The sequence below is a fragment of the Ictidomys tridecemlineatus genome, chromosome 11 (genome assembly GCF_052094955.1).
Source record: "Ictidomys tridecemlineatus isolate mIctTri1 chromosome 11, mIctTri1.hap1, whole genome shotgun sequence".
NCBI lineage: Eukaryota > Metazoa > Chordata > Mammalia > Rodentia > Sciuridae > Ictidomys > Ictidomys tridecemlineatus.
The window spans coordinates 47,164,031-47,187,176 of NC_135487.1; the positions used below are offsets into that span (position 1 = coordinate 47,164,031).

The following is a 23,146-nucleotide window of genomic DNA, read 5'->3' on the forward strand; positions in this document are numbered from 1 at the left end:
ACTGGGAGAATTTTCTGCATCTGGAAGAGATGTGTTTGAGCATAAATCTGTTGGTGGCGGAGGACTTGCAAAATATGGTCCTGATACTCACCTTTCATCCTGGGCTTGAGAAATGTCACTGGAATTTATGCTGAGCCCATTAGTCTGACAGACACGAGTCTATCTGTTCCCCACACTTGGGCTTGGAAGGGCAAGGCAGAGAAGTGCTTGCATGCAAGAAGAGCACTCACCGTGGCAGCTGGCATCATGGAGACTGGAACACTTGCACAAAATAATAATAATGTAAGTATCATTATTAAGCTCAGACTTAAACCAGCTTGTGATAGGTTAATATCAATAAGGCAGATAAGTACTACTTTTTCTTTTTCTTCAGAAGCAGGCATCTTGGAAGAGTGGTACATGAAAGGAGCAGGGGCCTTGACAACTCTGGTTCAAGTCCTGGCTCTGCCACTCACTGACTTTGTGGCTTCTCACCTTCTGGGGGGCTTCTGTTGCTCAGCATCCTCTCTCCTCCCAGGCATTGCCTTCTGCCTACCTGCTGGACAGTGCACATCCACATTGAGGCACACTGGTCTCCATCCCCTTCACAAAGCTCTCCTTGGCCTCCCTCCTCCCTAGAGCCACCACCCTATTTCCTGCTCTCTACACACTAGTCTGATCAAAGAGCTGACTACACCATCTCCCTGCTTCCTCACTTCCCATGATGGATTTTATAAATCACTCCATCCTACCTTCCACGTGCCTCGCTCTCCTAGAGGTTGTTTTCCAAGATTGTCAGAAACATCCATGTTGTCAAAGCCAGTGGACCCTTTGCTGTCCTTATTATAGTTAGAACCCCTATATTCATTCTTTCACTTTCCGTAGTTTCAGTTACCCACAGTCAACCATGGTCCTAAAATATTAGTAATTGCCTTAAGTCTGATTTAACTGGGCCCTTGCTCAGGGTCTTGTAAGGCTACCATCAGAAGTTTGTCCAGGCTGCAAATTCAGTGAGTTGCCACAGCCTGGCTCTGAAGTACCACTTGGTAGCTGCATGATCTTGGGCAGGTTGCTTAACCTCTCCATCCCACTTCTGCAACGTTAAGTTACAGGTAGGAAGGATAATCATACCCATCTCCCTGCGATGAAATGTAAAACCATAATTTGATGATTTTATTATTCTCAGTCTGGTTTTTGGAAATTGGGTATGAGTTCACCAGTTGCCTTCTAGCTCTCTGGGAGCCACTCAACATGAAGGCTTCTAGAGGTCTTTAGATCCTGTGTGATAGTTGTTCTAACAAGAGTCATAAAGGTAGGTAGGTCAATGGGGATCCCATATTGACAATGGAAAATGAATATCCAAAGTCACCAGGAACTAACCTTGCAGGATACAGGGTCCTCTCCTGTCTGCTTATGTATTGAACTTAAAATTGAAGTATAGAACTGCTTATTTGGGGGAGTTTCTCTTAGCTTACTCTTCAATTTCTGAAGAAACATCTTTCTGACTTCTAATTCCTCTTTTACATTGTCCCCCTGATTAGGGTAGGCCCACCAAGGACCATATTCCTTTCCTTAACTCAAGGTCAAATGATCAGGGGCTTTAATTTTTTTATTTTTTCTTTTTTACATTTTTTTAACCTTTATTTTATTTTTATGTGGTGCTGAGGATCGAACCCAGTGCCTCACACATGCTAGGCGAGCACTCTATCACTGAGCCACAACCTCAGCCCCTTAGGGGCCTTTATTTTATCTGCAAAAGTCCCTTCATCCTTGCAGTATAATAAAACCTAATCAGAAAACAACATTTCCAAGTAATTTCCATATGTAAGGGGAGGGAATTATACAAGGTATGCACAACAGGGACCTGGAACCTTGAGAGTCATCTTGGAATTCTGACTACCATAAATATTAATAATTAATTTACAGAAATCTTTGTGAATATATGACCTGTATTTCCAAAGTGTTCTTGTTGGGCTTCATACTTCTAACTACCTTTAGGGACCAGAGCCCCTGAGTTACTAGATTTCTATGTATATTTGCAGTTTGGTACAGAATACAATTTGGAATGACTCAGGCAGCTTAGAAAAATGGCAAACAGGAGAGAAATACAGGAAGAGAAATTGGAGAGAAATTCAGGAAGTCTGGATGTTTAGAAAACCAGTGACAAGCCAAAATGCTTATTGAAAACGATCTCCTCTCTCCTTTTGCCACCATTGCATTTTTATAGCAATCAAAAGAAGGAAATATTCCATTGAAACAAAACATTTATGCTGTATTTCTGCTTCTGATTCTATAAAATTCTTTACTTTTCTTTACTGAACTTCAAAGTGGCATTTAGTCTGGTCCAGAAAAGGGTAGCATTACTTTATCTATATTCTCTTTTTTAAAAAGATCTTTTGCTAGAAAATGCATAGAAACTAAAGTTTTGATTTATCAAGAGAAAGCCAATCAGTCATTAATTCATCCAGTAATTGTGTAACAGTTGTTCATAGATAATTGACAAAAGAAATTTTAACAAGGAAGTTATTTTTAAAGTAATGTACAGAAGCCAAATTTGATTTCAAAAATAAAAGACAAGATTAATGTTCTTTAGCTTTTAACATAGAGCAGTTTACTAGCATTTTGAAATTTCATCTGGTCAATTAAGTATACAAAGCAAATTAACCAAAACATACATTATGCATGTAGAGAAAATATTAAAGTATATAATAAGGAATTGTGCTCAATACAAGTCTTTAAAAATTGAAAACACAAAGTAATTTTGAGATTCATGACAGCCTCAGGCTTCATATTACTTGACTGTGATAAATTTAGAAGATTAGACATAGTTTGGCTTGTTGCTCTTGCATGCCAACAGTGCTTCTTCCCTCTTTAACTCTTTCAAGGAAGATTTAAATTTTGCTCTTTTTAAGCTCATTTACCAACTTGATCATACTTGATGCTTGTCATTGCCCAAATTTTACTTATAATTCTTCCTTTGAAAGAGTAAACTAGATTAAAATCATGGCAATATTTCTGCAGAATTTAGAATGGCATGGATGAGAAACATGAACATTTCAAACAAAATAACTACTTCTGAGTCAAACCATTTGCTTTCTTCAATAAGGTTAGTTCATATGTGAAATTTCATTGATAATTTCACTGTTTGAAATCATAGCCAACTTGCAAGTTTTGACATTTTTCATTTTCTATTCTATTTCTATCTCAGTTTCATGACATATAATCTAGGCATTTGACTGAATTTAAATTAGTGGACTGGCAAGCAGCTGAAAATTGGCTTGTAAAAGAGATGTGAAGAAGTTGGAAGTTTATCTGCATTTTGGTGGCTTTTATTCCAATTATTTTTTATTTGAAATTTCTTCCCTAATTTCATGATGATACCTCAGCTTAGACTACAAATATACCTAAAACTACTTGGTTTAGTGACTTTGTTTTTAATTCAAATCACACAGATATAGATTCAGAAAGGATCTGAGCTAGATGTGTCAAATTAATATGAGATCACACACCACTCACTCTGTGTTATGTCTATGCAAACATGCTTACAATTTGCACTTTATTTTTTTCTGAGGTCAGAACCCCAAGTTTTGTTTTGTCTAAACATCAATTGGTAAAGCCACATTAAAGCCGAGATCTGTACTAAGTAGTTTAAATATCTTTTTTAACTACATGGTATGTTTCTGACATGGATATATAGATGTCTTAAACATAGAGAGGGGCAAAACAAACGCTACCTCTCTCTAGAATCTTTGAAAGTCGTCATACTAGAAGGTCATGTTGTAGAATTGCATTAAGGAAATATGTGATCAGAAATAACAAGGACATATTTAGACATGGATCAAATGAACTAAATTTCTGGACATATCTATGCCTGTAAAGTGCTTGGCACAGTGCATAGTCCTAGAAATTACTCAATATCAGTTACATACTAATGGTCATTATTTTTTTTATTACTTTTTTTTCCATTTCACCCAGATAAGTCCCTGCTCATAAATAGAGAACAATACATGTAAAAGTAAAATTAAATCCAGTTTTTTTGACACATGCTGACCATTTTTATGCTAGAAACTTGAGACCCCAAATTTGTCCTGCAATGTGGAGATTAGAAGTCATTTCCTCTATTTTATATCCAAAATTTTATTGTTTTAATTGGCACCCTACCAAATGGATAGATGCCTCTAGTTGTGTGTCAGCGTGGTTGCTAAGAACATTAAGAACATTACAAATCCAGTAATTACAAGAGGCTATTTTCTCCTTGTTTTTCTTTCTAAAACATTTCTTAAGCTGAAAATTCTATGAAAACCTTAGATAGTATAGAGAAAAAAAAAACAAGATTTTTACTGTGTTTTCTTAACATAAAAGTAATCTAGGGAAGCATGGGAGGAATAGATGAATTCTAGTTAGGGCAGAGGGGTGGGAGGGGAAGGGAGGGGCAGAGGGTTAGCAATGATGGTAGAATGTGATGGACATCATTATCCAAAGTATATGTATGAAGACACAAATTGGTGTGAATATACTTTATATACAATCATAGATATGAAAAATTGTGTTCTATATGTGTAATATGAATTGCAATGCATTCCACTGTCATTTATTTTAAAAGGCAATAAAAATTTTTTAAAAAGTAATCTATACTTCTCATAGAAAAGACAGGTGAACAAAAAGAAGTCAAGGAAAACAACCCAAACTAACACAGGGAGAACTACTGTTACAGTTTATGCATATTTCCTCCTACTCCTTCCTCTGGGTATAGCATTGCCTTTTAAAACGATGTCATAGTACAACATCCTGTTTTGTAATTTTCTTTTTTTTTCAATTAATCTTATACAATAAATACTTCTCTGTGTCACTACTCACTTACAGTATTCTTTGCATTGGTTATACCGTATTTATTTAACCAGTCCCCAGTTGTTGGGCATTTAAGGTTTTTACTTTGATCTTCTCTTTTTTCTTTTATTAATAATTCATTGAATGAATAACAGAGTTGCTATTATTGAGGGCATTTTTATGTTAAAAGAGCTAAATTATTTAAAATGTGGAGAAAGTGCTTTGGGGCTGAAGTAAGGTAACCGACAAGGCAAAAATGGTTGCATGTGAGGTTTTTGTGTGCTTAGGTAGCCTCCTTCCTAAGGGTCCTGGAGGTCACAGACACACAAAACAACCTTTAGGAAACACTGGAAAAATTGAACCCTTTGTTAGTCACCTTTCTGATACTATAACAGATGCTTGAGATAATCAACTTATGAAGAGAAAAGGTTGTTTTGGCTCACAGTTTTAAATGTTCTAGTCTATGATCAGGCAGACCCATTGCTTTTAAGTCTGTGATGGGGGTACCGGATAGCAAAGGCAAAGGGTATACAGAAGAGCCAAACTGCTCATCTCATGCCAGAAAGCTACAGAGAGCAAGAGGAAGGGACAGGGATCCCATAATCCCTTTCAAGGGCACACCCCCAAATACTCCTTCCAGGCCCCATCTCTTAAAGATTCCACCACCTACAGAGACCCAGACTATACCAAATCTTTACAAAGAGGATCAGTAATCAGCAAATGGACTGTGAGTTAGTAGAATAAACTGAAATCAACTTATAAACTCACTTATCAGAGGTGATTCTGTCACCGGTGTGTTCCTGTGACAAATTCAAAGCATTCAAAATAAATTTTCCACTCACAAGTAGAACCTTTCTTTGTTGTTTGCCAATTTAATCCTGTAAGAGTCGTCTCTTAGGTTGCACGGGCTGTCGGGCTGTGGATCCATGAATTGAACCAAACTTACCAATTAATACCTCTTGCCAGGAATGCCGTCTCCAACCACACTGAAGAAGTCGGAGAAGTCTGGTTTCAGCAGCCCCTCCCCTTCGCAGACCTCCTCCCTGGGAACGGCATTCACACAGCATCACCGACCAGTCATCACAGGACCCAGAGGTGAGCCGCTCCACAGGGACCCTTGGGGGGTACTTGTGTGGTATCTGTGAAACCAGAATAGCCAAGTGGGACGCGGTGAGGGCTCCCTCAGAAAGCTTCTGTGGTCCGTTTTCTTATCTTGGGGGAAAGCCTGGAATTTGAGGGACCAAAGAAAGTTGGTCTAAAATCTCCATTCCTTACTTTCTTAAGGAGAAAAGGGTCCAAACCTGTTTTCTTGCTAGTGGGATTTTGCAAAGAGGTGGAAAGTAGCTTAAATCAAACCAAAATTAAATCTGCCCCCCAAGTTGTTTGAGAGGCCATGTGTGTGTGTTGTGCATCTGAGATGAGTATATTTCCATGAGGCCATTTACCTGTTTTCAAGTAATAGCTTCCCCGCCTCTATCCCTGCTGATTCTCTTTCCATGAAACCTGATTTCAATATGTGGCATCTTGTGTTGAGGTTGTTTGCATTGGGGTGTTGACGAGAGGCCTTCATTCACTCCTTTTGAAGTGGTAGATAGTTTGTCTGGTTTTCATTGCAACATTTTCATTATTTTTGTCTTGTGTGCTTTTAAGTTTATTATTAAAATGTGTCCACAAGAAATACGATTTGTATTTCACATTAAAGACAAGCCTTAAACCTCAAGAGAATGTCAGCAAATCACTTAACTTGATCTTATTGCAAGATGAAAATATTTATTAGTTTGTTTATGAAACTCCCACAGTAGGAGTATGAATAATTGTAACCACGTTTGCATTCTTCCATCCGATTTTCGTTTAGGTAGGTCTGTGATCTACCAGCTGGTATCATAAAGCATCCTAGAAAGTTATGGTCTCTTGTCTACTTTGACATACACCTGGGGAAGCTGATATTTCTTGCATTAATCTTAGTGTTAGTCCCACAAATCTGAATCCCTTTATGAATACTCTGTGCATCTTAGGGATAAATACAGCAGTAGAGAAGGCTGTGGGATGCATATAGGGAGACTGAATGGAGGAAAGTGAGCACTGTAACTGTGATGTGAAGCAACGTCTTCATCAACAATTATGAAAACTTACTTGTTTCATCTTTAAACACCTTGTGATCACTGATGACTTTCTCAAGGTCCTTTATAATTTTACCTTGTGTGTCTGTAGTATAATCAGAGATGCTTACAATATATGTGTGCGTGCATATATCTGGAAAATCCACATCTAAATTGGATTATACAGTGCTAGAATAAGCCTCTTTAAGGGATGTAGCATTGCAATTTTATTCTCATCATTAACATTCATTGAGCATCTAAACCATACTGGGGAATCAGAGATACTAAACTCTTTCTAGTAAGGATATTTACGGTTCCAGGGAGATAAGACATGTGTTATTTCTCACTTTCAATGGTCATGTTAACATATTCAAATGCTAAATTGATGTTAAAGTAAAAATTTTCTACAAGAATTCACTGGAGAGAACTATGGAGGGTTGTTCATTCAGTGAGGAAACAAGGACTTGCTGAGTAGTTATCACTGTATAAACACTGGAGATCAGTGGTTCCTGTCCTCACAGGACATGCAATTTAGGGCAGGAGAGAAGCATGTAAGAAAACAAGCATTTCGAAGATGATATGGAATAGGATATTTCATTGAACTTCGTATCAATTATGAGATTTAAAAGTAGAGATTTGCAGTCCAATCTTAAAAGATGTTTATGTGGGTGGAGGATATTCCAGGCAAAGGTAATGAAGACTGGGAAGAGCAATCAAGAGAGCAGGGCAAGTTGCATCTTTGCCTTTCTACTTACCTCTGGGTGATTCACGTATTTTCATTCTTCAATAAAATGGGGACAGAACACTGTAGAATGAGCCTTTTCTCCCAGCCTCATATTCTTATATAGAAACTACAATAAAACATTATTTTTGGAGATTCTTCAAAAAGCATAAAGCAATATACATATATTATTGTTTAGTAAATGTTAAAAGGACCTACTATGTGTGTCTTAGCTTAAAACTATTCTTGTAGAAATTATTGAAACTCTAGTACTTATCCAAAGGTGTCTCGCTGGGAACTTCTTCATGTTAGATGGCTAAGCACATTTGCTAACCAGTGGCCCATGCTGGGTTGAACCCGATTGGACCATGTTAGCCCATAGCTCACCCAGCTTTAGATCTTCTATTTATGTTCATAAAATTGTGTGTGAGGAAAAGAGAAAGACGCCCAGTTGAAGAATTGTGGAATACCAAAGACTCTTTGTTTTCACCAGAATTCAAGGTGGTTCCCAGCACCCTTGGTTCTCCTTTCTGCAATGTCTGCTCAGGTACCCATTCTCACTGCCCCCTCCTTAGTGGTCTGTGAAGAGCATTGGAGTGGTTGTGCTGACCCTCTTCAGTTGCGCTTTGTGGTAAGAATCACAGCTGAGACAGGATGACAGGAGACTTTCTTTTTTAATTTTGGCTAGGGTATTGTTTTACAAGATTAAAATTCAGCCTCTCCTTGTTTAGGAAGTACCCTCTACAGGTACTATATTCCCTTTCATCCTCCTCTGTGCCAGTCAGAAGGCTCATGTGTGCACCTACATCCTACATCCCATCTGGGACTAGGATTTACTGTTTTAGAAAGATGAAGCCAAATTTGAGAAGGGAGAGTCTTCCTGAGGGGCTTGTTGTGGAAGAGATGTGGCATGTGTTTATAATGGAGAATGAAGCCTCTGATGCCTCTTCTGTAGAGTTACCACAACCAGAAATGACAAACCAGAAAGTCAAACTTGAAAAAAGGTCTTGAAGAAAAGTGTGCCCCTCCAAAAAAAAAAAAAAAAAAAAAAAAAAGGAAGAAGAAGAAGAAGAAAGAAAAAGAACACACGACAAAGAATGTGTCCTTTATCAGGTTCAGGACACAAGAGTGGGCTCCAGGTCTGTTGACTGCATTTTTGCCCAGGGCCACATAGTAAATTCACCCGTGGTTAGCAGCAGGTTGCAAGACTTCTGCTGCCTTTCCTAACATCTTTCCCTGGAATGCCTTGACCAGGAAAGCAACAGTCAGCAAGCAATAACTGCAGATGCTTCTTATGCTAAAGATGGAGGCAGTATTTCCAGAGAGCAAAGCAAGGTCAACACATACACACATACACACACACGTGATGGCCCTATTTTTCACTGTATATATAAGCTATATTTGGAAATATGGTGGCAGCTATTTACAAAGGAATCCTCTCTCTTGAGATTGCAAAGGCAGAAAAATAGGATCTTTTTTTAATATGATATTTATTTTTTAGTTCTCGGTGGACACAACATCTTTGTTGGTATGTGGTGCTGAGGATCGAACCCGGGCCACACGCATGCCAGGCGAGCGCGCTACCGCATGAGCCACATCCCCAGCCCCAAAATAGGATCTTAAAGGGAGGCAATACAGCATAAGGGCCATCTTAGGCTTTATGGGCTGCTGTCATAGAATTCCATAGACCGAGTGGCTTATCAACAACAGAAATTTATTTTTCATAGTGCTGGAGGCCAAGAAGTCTGAGATGAGGGCACCAGCAGATTCAGTGTCTGGTGAGGATCCACTTTCTTGACTCAATACTGTTTTCTTATTGTATCTTTCCTGGGAAGGCACTAACTAGCTTTCTGTGGTCTCTTTCATGGATGCCTGATCCCATCCACAAAGGCTCCACTCTTCTGCCTAATCACCTTCCAAAGATCCCACGTCCTGATACGATCACATTGGTATTTAGGATGTCAACACACAAATTTCGAGGGGACACAGACTTCCAGTTTGTAGCGACAGTTAAGCACACAAGCTCAGAGACTCATATGCACCTGTATTTGAATCCTCTGCCACCACTTGTTTCAACTATGCGACCTGACACTTTGCTTTACCTGTCTGAACCATAGGTTCTGCATCTATAAACTGGAGATCCTAATCTCTACTTTGAAAGAATGGTGTATGTAAGGAGTAAAAGAAGCCACATAATTATAGACATTTGTACAGCATCTGGAAGTGGTCCATGAATACTGGTTGTGCAAGCAGTTAATCCTTTTTCATCCATGCTTTCAGACACATGCTGTCTTCACTACCTTCACCGATCAACATTTTGCCTGAGCCTGGTCCAAGTACAGGTTCGGTATCCCCTGTCCAAAATGTTTGAGACTGGAAGGGTTTCAGGTTTTAGAGCTTTCAGATTTGACAATATTTGCATCTACATAATGAAATATCTTAAAGATAGGACCCAAGTCTGAACACAGAAATCATCTATGTTTTATATACCTCTTACACACGTATCTGAAGGTAATTTTACACAGTGTTTTAAGCGTGTTTTGACTGTGACCATCATGTGAAGTCAGGTGTGAAATTTTCACTTGTGCTATGTCGGTGCCTAAAAAGTTTAGGATTTTGGAACTTTTCAGGTTTGGGATTTTCAGATTAGGGAACTCAACCCATGCTACTTTTGACATGAAGCCCATTTTGCAGCACTACCATCCACTCACCCTCCTTAGGTCCACACGTTCATTCCACAGCCTTGTCTTGCTTCCTTAGTTAATGTTCATATTGGGTCACTTTCCCAAACTGGAACTTCCAGGTCTTTCATCTACACATTTTCTATCTTCGTTGTGCTCACCCAGTGGGTATGTGAGTTGGATGGATGAAAAGTAGTCAAATTGAATTTTCATACAAAAGACATTCATCCCCACCCCCAGCCTACCACCCTATAGGTTCTCATTGCGTCGGAAGAACCAAAGGTGAAAATGTGTGGCAGTTTATGCAGTGCTTCTTTGTAACTAATGTCCAAGATGGGGAAGAGCTATGGCCTTTCATCTGCAGAGAACTGCAAAATGAGCCAGGGAACAGTGGTACAGGCCTATAATCCCAGCTACGCAGAAAGCTGAGGCAGGAGAATTGCAAGTTTGAGGCCAGCCTCAGCAACTTGTGAGACCCTGTCTCATAATAAAAAACACAAGGGCTGGGGGTATGGTCAAGTTAGAGTACCCTGGCTTCATTTCGTATTACTGCAAAAAGAAAATGGAAAGATTAAGTAAAGCTTTGATACTAAAAGCTTTAGTTTGACTTAGTTCATGCTATTCTGATCATTATTATAAAGATAGAGGCACTTGGTCTCTTAAATTTAATCCCTTCTCTAGTAGTTGGCTTTCTTTTGTAACTTTGATAAATCACTTATCCTGGGGCCTCATTTGACCATCTGTACCATGGGAACAGTACTTTGCCACCTGTTTCTCTATGTGGTTAGAATTAGGTAAAGGGGTTAAACGTGTTGGAATATCCTGGGATGGGGGAAGTTATTTAATTTCAACAAAAGCATTCCTGTGTCATTATCTATTGTTACATTTGCTGGACACTTTGAGCTGAAAGATAGGCCTTTCAGAGACTTCCTTGTACCATTACTTAATATTGTAACCATCATCAAGTATGTAGTCATGACAATTGGAAAATTGGCAATTGGAAAAAATATCTTTGTTCTTCCCTTTGTCTTTTCAAGACTTATAAGTTTGCCTGATGAGCTAGAACGTCAAACTCTTGGAGTAATCATCAGTGATATTTTAAAGTTTCTTGGAAACTTTAAGTTCCTGAAACTTATCTTTATGCCTAAAGTCTTTGCTATTTTCAAAAACAATAGGATAATGAATGGTACTTGTTTTATTTAAATGCTCTGCACTAAGTAACTGTGCTTTGGAGATTTAGAAATGAGTAGGAGCTCACATAATATATTTGGAGGCAGAATTGAAAATAATGGAAAGAATTGGGCTCCAGGAATCTTCTGGTCAAATGCCTTTTCTTTGTTAGTTATGAACATGTTTTTCTACAAGTAAAGGAAAAATCTGACTAAATAGTAACTTAAGAAAATTAGGTGTTGCATTTATTTCATGTAAAAAAAAATAAGTATATGACCCAGGGCTAATGTACTTTGGATAGGTTTGCCCTCCAAAAGTTCATGTCCTGGAAACTTGGTCCTCAGTGCAACAGTGTTGAGGTGATGGAGCTTTTAAGAGGTGAGGCCTAGTGAGAGGTAATTAAGTCATAGAGGCTCCACTCCATGAATAGATTAGTCCTGTCTCTTGGGAATGGGTCAGGTCTGAGAGGAGTGAATTAGTTCCCATTATAAAAACAACTAGCCTGTACCTTCCCTGGTCTCTTGCCTCTTTTCTCACTTATGTGCTCATCTACACACAGCCCATTTCCATTTCCACTTGCCTGCCATGTTGTGACAGGACCGGGGGACTCTAGGTAGAATGCCAACACCATGCTGTTTGAATCCTCCAGCCATCAGCATCTGGAGCTGAATAAACTTCTATACTTTAGGAAGCACCTGCCTCGGGTATTTCATTATAGTAACACAAAATGGACCAAAGCAACCATGGTTCCATGGATCATTTTTTCACAGTGTATATACTGGACTCCTGCCTTATGTCTGCATCCCAGGCAGAAAGAAGGGAAAGGAAGGCTGGTGGCAGGGGAAATACCTGCCAGCTCATTCTGTTACTTTTGATAGAATCTTATATAGCAGGGTTAGTATTATGCCAAAAATTGCTTCTAGCTGCAAAAGCTGAAAGTCTACATTCTAGGGGTTTTTTTAATGTCTTTTTAATTTATATATGACAGAGGAATGCATTACAATTCTTATTACATACATAGAGCACAATTTTTCATATCTCTGGTTGTATACAAAGTATATTACTGAACATATTGCCACTGTGTATAAAATTAGTTTTATAAATGAATTGATAAGTGAAAATATATTAGTTAACAGTCTAAATATTTCACATGACTCTTACAGATGAAGAATCTAAGCTTGTCAGAACTGAGACCAAAAATTAAGTCTCCAATTTTGTGCCTTTTCTACCATTTCAGTGGTTTTCTACTTTGTTATCCCCCATTGTAAGAAATTAAGCTGCATTTATTTTTAACAGTCAGTTTGTTTTTATACTTTTTATTAGTCAAAGACATAACATGGCCATTTAGATCTTTGATAATCATGACATAACCTGTGTTATCACACTGAGTTTTTTTATAGCAGTCATAAAGACATCACTTAGCTATTTTTTTTTAAGCTCATGATTTCTTGCTCCTGGTAAATGCAGGGTTTCTGTGAGGTACATATCACTTCAAAGAATATTTTTGAGGTCAGTTTGGCTTTTCTCAGTATTGAAATTAACTTGTAAACTCCCATTACCTCTGGTACTCATTAATTTTTCCCTCAAATTCTGATCAAGTGGGTGCTGTCCTAATTGCTGAATAGAATGCACACAAGAAGTTTGGATTCCATCCTCAGAGTGTTTGACTCCTGGTGGATGAGAGGACAAGACCAGCAGTTGTATTATAAGATGAGCAGCCTGATTCTGAGAATACGAAGTACTCCAAAATTTATGGAACTTTTTGAGCATCATGTTGGTGCTTAGTGTTTGGACTATTCTGGATTTTGATTTTTGGATAAGGGATACTCAACTGGTAAAGTCTATGTAGATATTCCAAAATACAAAACAATCCCAAATCAGAAAAACTCCTGGTCCCAAGTATTTCAGAAAAAAACAGATACTTCACCTGTAGAAATCAAGGGGCCGGGCACGCTAGTGGAGAACTGCAGTGGCATTTGACACTGCAAGAACCCAAAATGCATGCAACTCAACCTGTATTTTCAAAGAGTTTGCATTCTATTTCTGAGTATGCAGAACAGACCAACAGCAGACAGGTCATGTTATTAGGCAATTAAGTCCTGAGAAATTGAGACTTAGAAAATGTGAGCATGAGATTAAACCCCCACTTTTTTGTGTGAGAGAAAAATATATATATACACACACATACATATATATATACACACACACATACATATATATATATATAAATAATAAAATATTATACACACATACACACACACACACACATGCACAAAGGAAGTTTAGAAGTAAAATTGTCCTGATTCTGATGATATATGCATAAAATATGCTAAAACAATAGTCATATAAACCAAAGATTTATTGTGCAGCTTTCAAAGAGTCATGCTGGTTTCTGTTTAGAGAGGTAGTCAGAAGTTTATAAGCTCCATAAACCTCTCTAAGTCCATGATCCTCCTGGCCCAAACAGGGATCCTGCTCTTAATGATGAAACATCTGAGGGTCTGAAGTTAACAATATCTCCCAGTTTGGCCAAGAAAAATATACTGAGGAGAATTATGAGCATTAAGATCACCTTCCAGGAAGTTGAGGTCACCAGGAATGGCTGGAGGAGGGTGGATTCATACCCTGCATAGACAATAACAGAGGACCAGACAGGAGAGGTACAACTCGGAGGCACCAGTAACGGTTAGAGGGCAGGACCATGACTCCATTGTTCATCCCTGAACCCCTCAGCCTTGTCCTCATGTAAGGAAAGCACTCAGTGAATGTTTGTTGAATAAATGAATTCATACATGGTTTGATTGAAATGGATAAAAAGTTTGGAGATAACATGGAGTTCTTTCCATCTCTCTGTGTAATAATATTGATGATGATGAAAATAATCATCATCATAGTAAATATTCAAGTTCATGTATTTGGTGGCATGTTTGAGTGATCCACATGTATCTCTTTAGTTTTAATTAAGAGTCTCTACCTTGATGGGTATTTAGAGAAAATGAGCTGAAAATTATTTGGTCCCTTGTTTAGAGAATATTTGCTGTGGCCTTGTCAGTGTTTCTGTCCAAACAAAGAGCCCTCAGGAAGGAATGTTCCCTGTTGCCTTAACCATGATACCCTGCCCTTGACATAGACCCCAAGTGGTAGGTTTGTTCAGCTTTCTCCTATCTTATCTGCAAACTTTTTTGCTGCTTAGGAAAGCATTTAACTTAGTTGTAGAACATGCTGGTGCTCAACTGAATCTAATTTGTCTCTCCTGGTTTAGTGCAATTGAATCATCTCAAGAAAATGAGAAGCAATTAAATACCTGTTGCTAACAAGGCGCTGAAATAATCCGCCAACAGACAGATGCAAGGTGTTTATTATTGGAGTATGTCATTTGGGAGAACATTACATTGCCTTTCTCCAATAGGAATTGCCAGAACTGATTTTCAAATGCAGGCATCAGAGACTTAACAAGTCCCATCTTTGAGGAGCTCAGGAAAGAGAAGCAAGAAGACTGGGGAACATGGGTCAAGGTTAGCAGAAGAGCAATGCCCAGCTTAATGGGAGACATTGCCCATGGGATTGGAAGTAACTGGACGGCAAAGAGGAAATGCAGCATTTTAGCAAAGCCTCTTTAAGTCCCAGTTCAGGAAATTATTAAATTCATTAGCCAGATACTTACAACCAGCTATTACTGCCCAGCCAAAGGAAAAAACAGTGCCAGCAAATGTTTTAAAACTACAACTAAACAAAAGTCAGGAAGCGTGTAATTAAAACTGTACCTTTATTGTATTGTAAAGAGTTTCACTGTGACATGGAAAATATTTAAAGGAGAAGGCTGTTTAGCTAATTTGTCTGCAAGTGAACTGCGTAGTGGAGAACCATCCTAAATTAACTGTAAGGCCACCCACTGAGCCAGGCTCATAAAGGGCCATGGCTGCTCAGCTTGGTTTTGTGTAACCGTTCAATAATTACCAGATAAATGCATAACTAAAAGCTCTATTACACTAATAATTTGTACTAAGATAGATGTGTGGGACACCCTGCTGGGTTAATTTGTCATCCCTGCAGCAAACTTCTGAAGAGAGCTCCTCTGGAGTGGAATCATGTGAATGTGGTTTTTGTTGGGGAGGGACAGGTTAGAGCAGTAAGACCACTTGGCTCCTTAATCTCTTCAAGAGGCAAAAGGCCCCTGGGGTGGGGGGTGGGGTGCTAAAGAGACCAGCTTGTTGAGCCAAGGGGACCAGCTTTGAAATTCTTCCTGACAGAGGAAGCTGCTCCCCCTCAGAGTTCCCTGTCCCTTTCTCTCTCTGTCACACACATAGCCACAGCCCCTCCACCCCCCACCACCACATGCACATAACATGGACCTGTGTCTTCATGCTCAGTGAAAGAGGTGGTTCTCAGCAAGACTGCTTAGAAACCCCCTTGTTGATGGGACTTCCCAGCCGGACACTTGGGCTGCGTAGCTCACGTAATCTGCTAAATCCATTTCTGGTTTAACTTAATCATGCGGATTCCTCATTTATTTTCATTATTTGTTTTCCTTTTTTCTGCATAAAATAAAAATTTAAGATTGAATTTGTATCTTATGCAGAATGGTTTCTGTCTCTGCCTACACAGACACACACACACACACACACACACACACACACATGCAATTGCTATTTTACATATAAAGCTCACATTTAAGTGTCAATGCAGGGTTTTCAACCTCCCCTATTGACAGAATCATAAATCATGTTAAACTTAAGTAAATTACTGCAGCATGGAGATGTGGCTTGCCAGTGCTTGTAGAGCACCAGCTTATCATCCATGTAGAACAAGGGGCCAGCCCTGACGCTGGAAGTGGGAAAGCAGTGTGTGATCTGTGTGGAGTCAGATCACTGGGAGTCTGCCTCCCAAGCTGCATCTTTTGTGTTGTGGAAACTAGTGTGTTTCATTACCCATGTGCACCCCTGTGTCTTTTAAAATGTATATTTCTACAGGAAACTTACACTTATCATTTGCCATTTCTTCATAGTAAATGTTAGTTGCTTTTTTCTGCCCACCAGTTTCTTTAATGTGCAAAACACGGTGAGGAACATCAGAGCCTCCAGGTCCAGCTACAGTAAGAAGGGGCCTATGAACAACAGCAACAAAAAAAATCCGAAAGGAAATATGATTTAAATGGGAAAATAAGAGTGCAGAGAAATGCCCAGGGTAGAATCTGCCAGAGTAGAATTCAAGTCCTGCCCAGCTCCTCAGGGTCTGTTTAAACTTGTGCAAGTCATTTATCCTCTGCTGACCTTTGTTTTGCCACCTGCACAAAACTGGACAGACTTAATGGGAGGGGGAAGCAAAGGGACCTATATAATAAAGGTCTTGGTATGCAGCAAGCAACCAGTAAATGTTAATTGTCTCTCTTGAAAGGATCCCCACACCCTTAATTCCTCACTCACTCCACCAGGGCCCCTGATTCTCCCTTTCCACCTGCTCCTATTGATCTAGAAGTAGAGTGTGTTTCTCCTCTTGGGGAGGAGCCACACGTGGCTGAAAGAGGAGGTGTGGTCTCGGGAAGTGAACAAGTGCAGGTACTCCATCCTGTTGCTCTTGTGTGGTCAGAGACTCTCCCCAGGGAGCAAGTGTCCCCCTCCCATGACAGGTGGCCCTGTAGCCATGGCAGAGGCTTCACTTGCACAAGCCCGCACCCAGCCTGGCTCTTGCCAAAGGGCTGAGCGATTCAGCAAATAATTATTGAGCATTTATTTGCCAAGCATTGTGCTCAGCCCTGATGGTCAAGAAAACCCAATCTGCCCTTAAAATTGAGCAGCACAAATAATGACTCCTGTGTTGAGAGTCACAGGAGTGAGAAGGATACAGGAAGACTGAAGGATATATAGCATCGGCACTGGAAGTATTGGTGGAGATTTGAATTTATATGTCAGGTTGTTGGGTGTCTTCTGTTGACTCTTGATATGAATTTGGTAAAAGGCAAAAGATTTTTATGCTCTGAAGAAAAATAGGAGTATACAATACTAAGTTAGGAAACCTTGGCATCCATCAGGGATATCTCTAGGTCTTCCGGAAGCCCCGAATTCCTGAGTAACACTTAGGAGTTGTTATATTGTTATATACCAGATAGTGAACAGGAGATGTATTAAGAGGGACTCTCTTAAGAGAAAGACCCCCTACCAATGCTTAGCCATCCCTCCTCTCCCTCAAAGAAGATAGTGGATGATTGGTTTAGGTACTAAAATGTCTAGGTATATGGTTTCAGGTAGAGATGGATGGATCAAGGTGCCCAGATGATACCTTCTCTTTGCCCTGTGTGAGCCTCATTTGCAAGTTAAATCTCCTCAGATTATGGCTCAGGCTTGATCCCACCAATTTAACAATTCCAAGGAGGGAAGGAACACCTTCTTTTTATGATAGGTCTAGTAAAGGGCCTACTCCTGGATACTTAGGCCTCTGATTGGCCTGGTTTGGGTTATTTGCTCATTTTGTATCCTTTCTTTTTTTTTTTTTCTTATGGTGCTAGGTATTGAACCCAGGGCCTCACTCATGCCAGGCAGGTTCTCTCCCACACAGCCACATTCCTAGCCCCTCACTTACTCACGTCTTAAACAAGCCTTATGTTTAAGAAATGAACATAAAAGATAATGGGTGCCTCATTGGTGTAGCTTGGGTAACTCGCCCACCCACAGAACCAGGGCTAGGGTTAAGTCTACCCTAATCACATAGACTGAGGCCAAGGAAAGGAAAACTCTCCAAAGGAACTTTAGAGCTCTATTTCCAGAAGAAGAGGCAAGGGACTGCAGGAGCCAACAGCCAGGCTGCTCCGAGTGCCTGGGCAATGCTCTGCTTCCTCACTAGCCTGACTCCTGACTGCAGTTAGCACTGGCAGAACACAAGTAAAATGCAGGCTTAGAAAATGACCATTTCTTCATGCCAGGGGCCTGCAAGGTAACTTGAAAACAGTTCAGCTCTTGATTCACAGCTATCTGGTGCCTCAATGTACTGTATGATCTCGATTCCTTTTTATGTCTCTTAAGGTATTCTTAAAGCAATCCTAAGAAAAATAAATAACCCAGAGTCTAGCATAGTGTGTAGCACACAGTAGATTCTTGGCACATTTGTTGAATGAGCCCACTCTGTTCCAGGCACCTCTATATGTTTACTCTAATCCTCCAAAGGCCTTTAAAAATGGTGCTGCTGAGCTCAATTTACAGGTAAGGGAGTGCAGGTTTGGAAAGGTTAAATAACTTTCTCCAGGTGAGCAGAAGGAATGAGCTATCTGGTGCCTCAAAGTATTGAAATCAAGTACATTGAGGCATGTCACTCAGAAATAGGGGCTTAAACTTCAATGTAAACCTGAACTTTTTTTTTTTTTTTTTTTTTTTGGTGGAAGTACCTGGGGTTGAACTCAGGGGCACTCGACTGCTGAGCCACATCTCCAGTCCTATTTTTTGTATATTTAGAGACAGAGTCTCACTGAGTTGTTTAGTGCCTTGCTTTTTGCTGACGCTGGCTTTGAACTTGCAATGCTCCTGTCTCCTACTCCTGAGCTGCTGGGATTACAGTCGTGCACCACCACACCTGGCGTAAACCTGAACGTTTGGTGGAGGGAGATGCTGCACATCACCCCATGTTTTAATATTTATTCTGATGTTATGTCTGCTTGCTTGTTTTTGGCCTTTTTAATGTAGGGAAGGACTTGCAAACAGCAGAGATAGATCGCAGTGCTTAGTCATTGTCCGCGAGGCTGTAGCATCAGCACAGGTCTGAAGTTGTCTTTTACAGGACTGGAGTTTGTTATTCCAGGGCTCCTCCAGTGGGTCCCTGGAGGATTCTCTGCCTGTTTCTGTTAACCTCTATAATCATCCAATCTATGGTGCTTGGATTTTTCTCAAATAATTGTTTTGATTTGTTTTTCATCCTTCATCTCTTGTCTCATAATATCACTTGCATATTATGTAGAAGTTCAAGTTCCCATCATGGAACTGGATTCTTGTCAACTTTGCCTATTAAATTATCACTCTTCATATTTGCAATAACCACAGCTGTTGTGTGGTGTTTGAACACATTACACATCAGCCATCATGCAGCTTAGGCAATTAGTGCGTGAATGTGGTCAATTCAGAGAGGTCCTGTCAGGACAAAGACTGGGGCTCTGTCTCACAGAGCTGGAACAAGCATGCTCCAGGGCTTTCAAAGCTCTAAATATTATAGCCCTCCCAAAGCCAAAGTATCCTAAAGACTGAGTCCAGATAGACCCTATAACTTGATATCCCAGAAACATTTTTAAAAATAAATTTAAAAGCACATGCTGCCTTGTTTCAGATCTTTTAGATTTTATTACAATCAATCAATTATATGGAGTCATTTGTTAATAAAATCCTGGAGACTGAATTGTATGCTTTCCACTAGAATTTAAAACTAGGCAAACCTCTGGAATATTTTTCTGGAATATTTTCAACCTTGTATTCTGAGATGAGAGAGCCAAGGGCAAGAGAATTTGTACACACTTGTAAGCCAGTTAGTAGCAGAAGCTACACCAAAACCAGGTCTTTTATCTAGTCAGAAAGCTTTACTAAAAGAATACTCCAGATCCTCTGAAAATCTTCTTTTATTATTCATGAGTTAGATCACTGATAAATTTTCAAGGGAAATGACAGAGATTTCCCTTGTGTCTGTATTTGGGGCTACCATGTTCAGAATCTATTTTGGCCAGAAGTGTGCCTGGGTGGCAGACCTCCACATGGCACCGTGGGAGGTCAGGATGAATGGTCAGAATAGATCCTCAAGGACTGTGGGTCTAAGTGGAAAAGTATCCAGAGGGAGATGGTTCTACAGTTCTAAGCTGCTAATTGTCTCTCTATCTGAGTTGTAAGCAAAAGTAGGGATTCAAATATGTTTGATCTGCAAAGAATCTTTACATTGTGTCTAGGTTTCCATGACTATTGCTATTGCTTTGGTTTTGCATTTTGTCATTTGTGGAATTATTTTTAATACCCTCATGTTACACTCATACTAATGCCTTTTCACCAATGGTGGATTCCTTTGTCCAAGAGACAGGCAAGCAACAGGTACCTCATACTCTACCATTCCTTATCCCTGGTCCGCCTACCATCCTGTCATGTGCTCTGCATTCAGAACTGGTCCTAGCACACAGGAACAAATTCCAGTTTATTCATGGCCTACCCCCCATCCTTACCTATGATAGTTATACCAATAAAAGAGGCTATTTATTGACCACTTAACTGTATGATAAGAAATTACATTGTGAACCTTACATATGGCTTCAATGAATCTTCACAGCAAGTCTTTGAGACATTATTAGCCTTTATTATGTAAATGGAAAACTGAGAGAAAAGCTCAGACACTAAAAGGAGGCACAGCTGGTAAGTGGGAGAGGTGGAATTCACACCATGTCTATCTGATTCCAAAGCCCATGGTCCTTATATCATACCACACTACTATTCTAACTCATGCTTAACTTGGACTGATACACATGGGTGCAGTTACTAGCACAGACCAAGGCATGTTAAATAATGGTGAAGAGCCACAGCCAAAGGCTACAATGGAGAGTGAGTGGAGGAAAAGAAGACACTCTGATTGGCTTGGAAACTTTAAGAATCTGGGGCTTCAGAAGAAACGCTTTCAGGGAACTTGGCATCATTTGGTGGAGAAAAGGTGACCATCAGTGACCGTCAGGTGCCTAATGCAGAGCGGCAGGTGTTGAAAGAGGACAGGAAATATATGGGTCTACAACAGAGGCTGGCAAACTATGCCCACAGGTCAAATCCATTCTCTGTTTTTGAAAATAAAGTTTTATTGGAACACGGTCATACTTATCTATCAATGAAATGTCCGTGACTGCTTCTGCACCATAGCAACAGAGTTGAATAATTGCAGCGAAGACCACGCAGGACCTGCAGAGTCTGAATAGTGTACAATTCTGCCTTCACAGAAAATGTTTGCCAACATGGTCTAGACTAGAAGTCAGGGTCTTTGAACATCAAAGGTTTTTTTTTTTTAAGTAGCTAAAATTGATCTAGATAAAAATTTTAAAAGACCTTGGTCTCTTTTTGTTAGGGGGAGGGGAGATCTGCTTTTTCAAAAGACGTTGGAATTTGATCTTCAGTTAGAAAGTCCCCTTAATTCAAATGGAACAGAGTATATCAACCATCTTGGAAACCTGCTGCAGCATAAAGTTACCTCCTCTGGTAGCAATAATGTAAAACTACTAGTGTTTTGTAAAGCATCACATAATGTCATCTGTTTCTTTCAGTTGACATACCCAGGTCCTTTCACATACATCTTAATGATGTTAAAGGTACAGACTAAGTATTTTGGGAAAAGTGGTTTTGGAAAACATTAGCTTGCCTTGAGTCAAAAGCTTTGTTATTGAGAAAAGACTCCACCTCTTAGAGATTTGAAAAACATTGCCAATTCTTCTTCCCTTGTGTCTCTGTTAAAATAAATCCTGTAACTCCCAACTTCTCGGCTTTCATAAATGGCAGGCCTGATTCATGCATGATTTATAAATTATAGCTATGGACCATTAAGATAGATTTCTCAGCTTTAGGTAGGCTGTCATGGTATGGTATAGTGTGGTTTTGAATTTCTGAAGAAGGAAAGCATTGTAGTAGTTGACAACCCAAACAATTCAAGTTCCATTTGCCCTTATGGAAGGCTTCTTTTTTTTTTTTTTTTTTTTTTTGCAAGTGGGATTTTTTTTCCTTCCATTTTCTTCTCCTTTTGCCTTGTTAAAAATCTTTACTTCTAAATATGAGTAGTTAGGAGCCATTTGTGTCACCTTTTACTCTAGAAATGGTTATTTTTGTGTAAAGGACATCTTTCTGCTACAGGCTTTTTTTTTTTTTTTTTTTTTTGACAGTGCTAAGAGAGACAGTTTGGAATCTCACTGTTGCCACTAACTACATACAGATTAATGGGAAGACTGTGAGCTTTTGCAGATGCCAGGACTTGGGAGCTGATCATGTGTTCTAGTGAAAGACGAAGCCTGTGGGTAGCACTGTCTTAAGAGCATGCTGCACTGGGAGGAGGATTCATGTTTATTGTTTGCATTGCCTCTGGACAGCTTTTTTGTAGTGCTTCCCAAAGCAGAGAGACTAGAATTTAAAGTCTGGTGCCAGAGAGCAAATGCTGACGTGAAAAGAATCCAAGTATCTGTCCAATCTGTGAGAATCTGCAACATGGACAAGGAATGAAGCAATTAAGGCAATGTCAGGGTTATATAGAAGAACATATTTCAACCCATGAAATTTTGGTTCTAGGAAAAATGTGGTAGGGTTCTTAGAATTTTTGGAGGTTGAGCTTGAGAGAAACCACTGGGAATGGTTAGAAGAGACTACTTTCTTCTATCTCTTTTCTTTCTTAAGATTACATTAAAAAAGAAAGAAAGAAAGAAAACCCACGAAAGTCAAAGATTCTAGGCCTATCCAGCCATACCCTTTCAATGCCATCTTTTTTTTAATACATTTTTTATTTGTTCTTTTTAGTTATACATGACGGTAGAATATATTTTGACACAATATACACACATGGAGTATAACTTCCCATTCTTGTGGTTGAACATGATGTGAAGATTCACTAGTCATGCATCCATGTATGAATTTAGGAAAGTTATGTCCGATTCATTCTACTGTCTTTTCTATTCCCATTTCCCTTCCCCTCCCCCC

At 39.5% G+C, this 23,146-nt stretch overlaps 1 protein-coding gene across 6 annotated transcripts in view; it reads left to right on the forward strand.

Moving 5' to 3' along the window:
* The window catches only part of Nfia (nuclear factor I A), a 561,296-nt gene that overhangs the window by 476,991 nt on the left and 61,159 nt on the right, over positions 1 to 23,146 (forward strand). For all 6 annotated transcript variants that reach the window (XM_021726814.3, XM_040288754.2, XM_040288755.2 and 3 more), the window contains exon 7: positions 5,773 to 5,901. In XM_021726814.3, the coding sequence (XP_021582489.1) occupies positions 5,773 to 5,901 (129 nt within the window). The remainder of the gene's footprint in view (positions 1 to 5,772; positions 5,902 to 23,146) is intronic.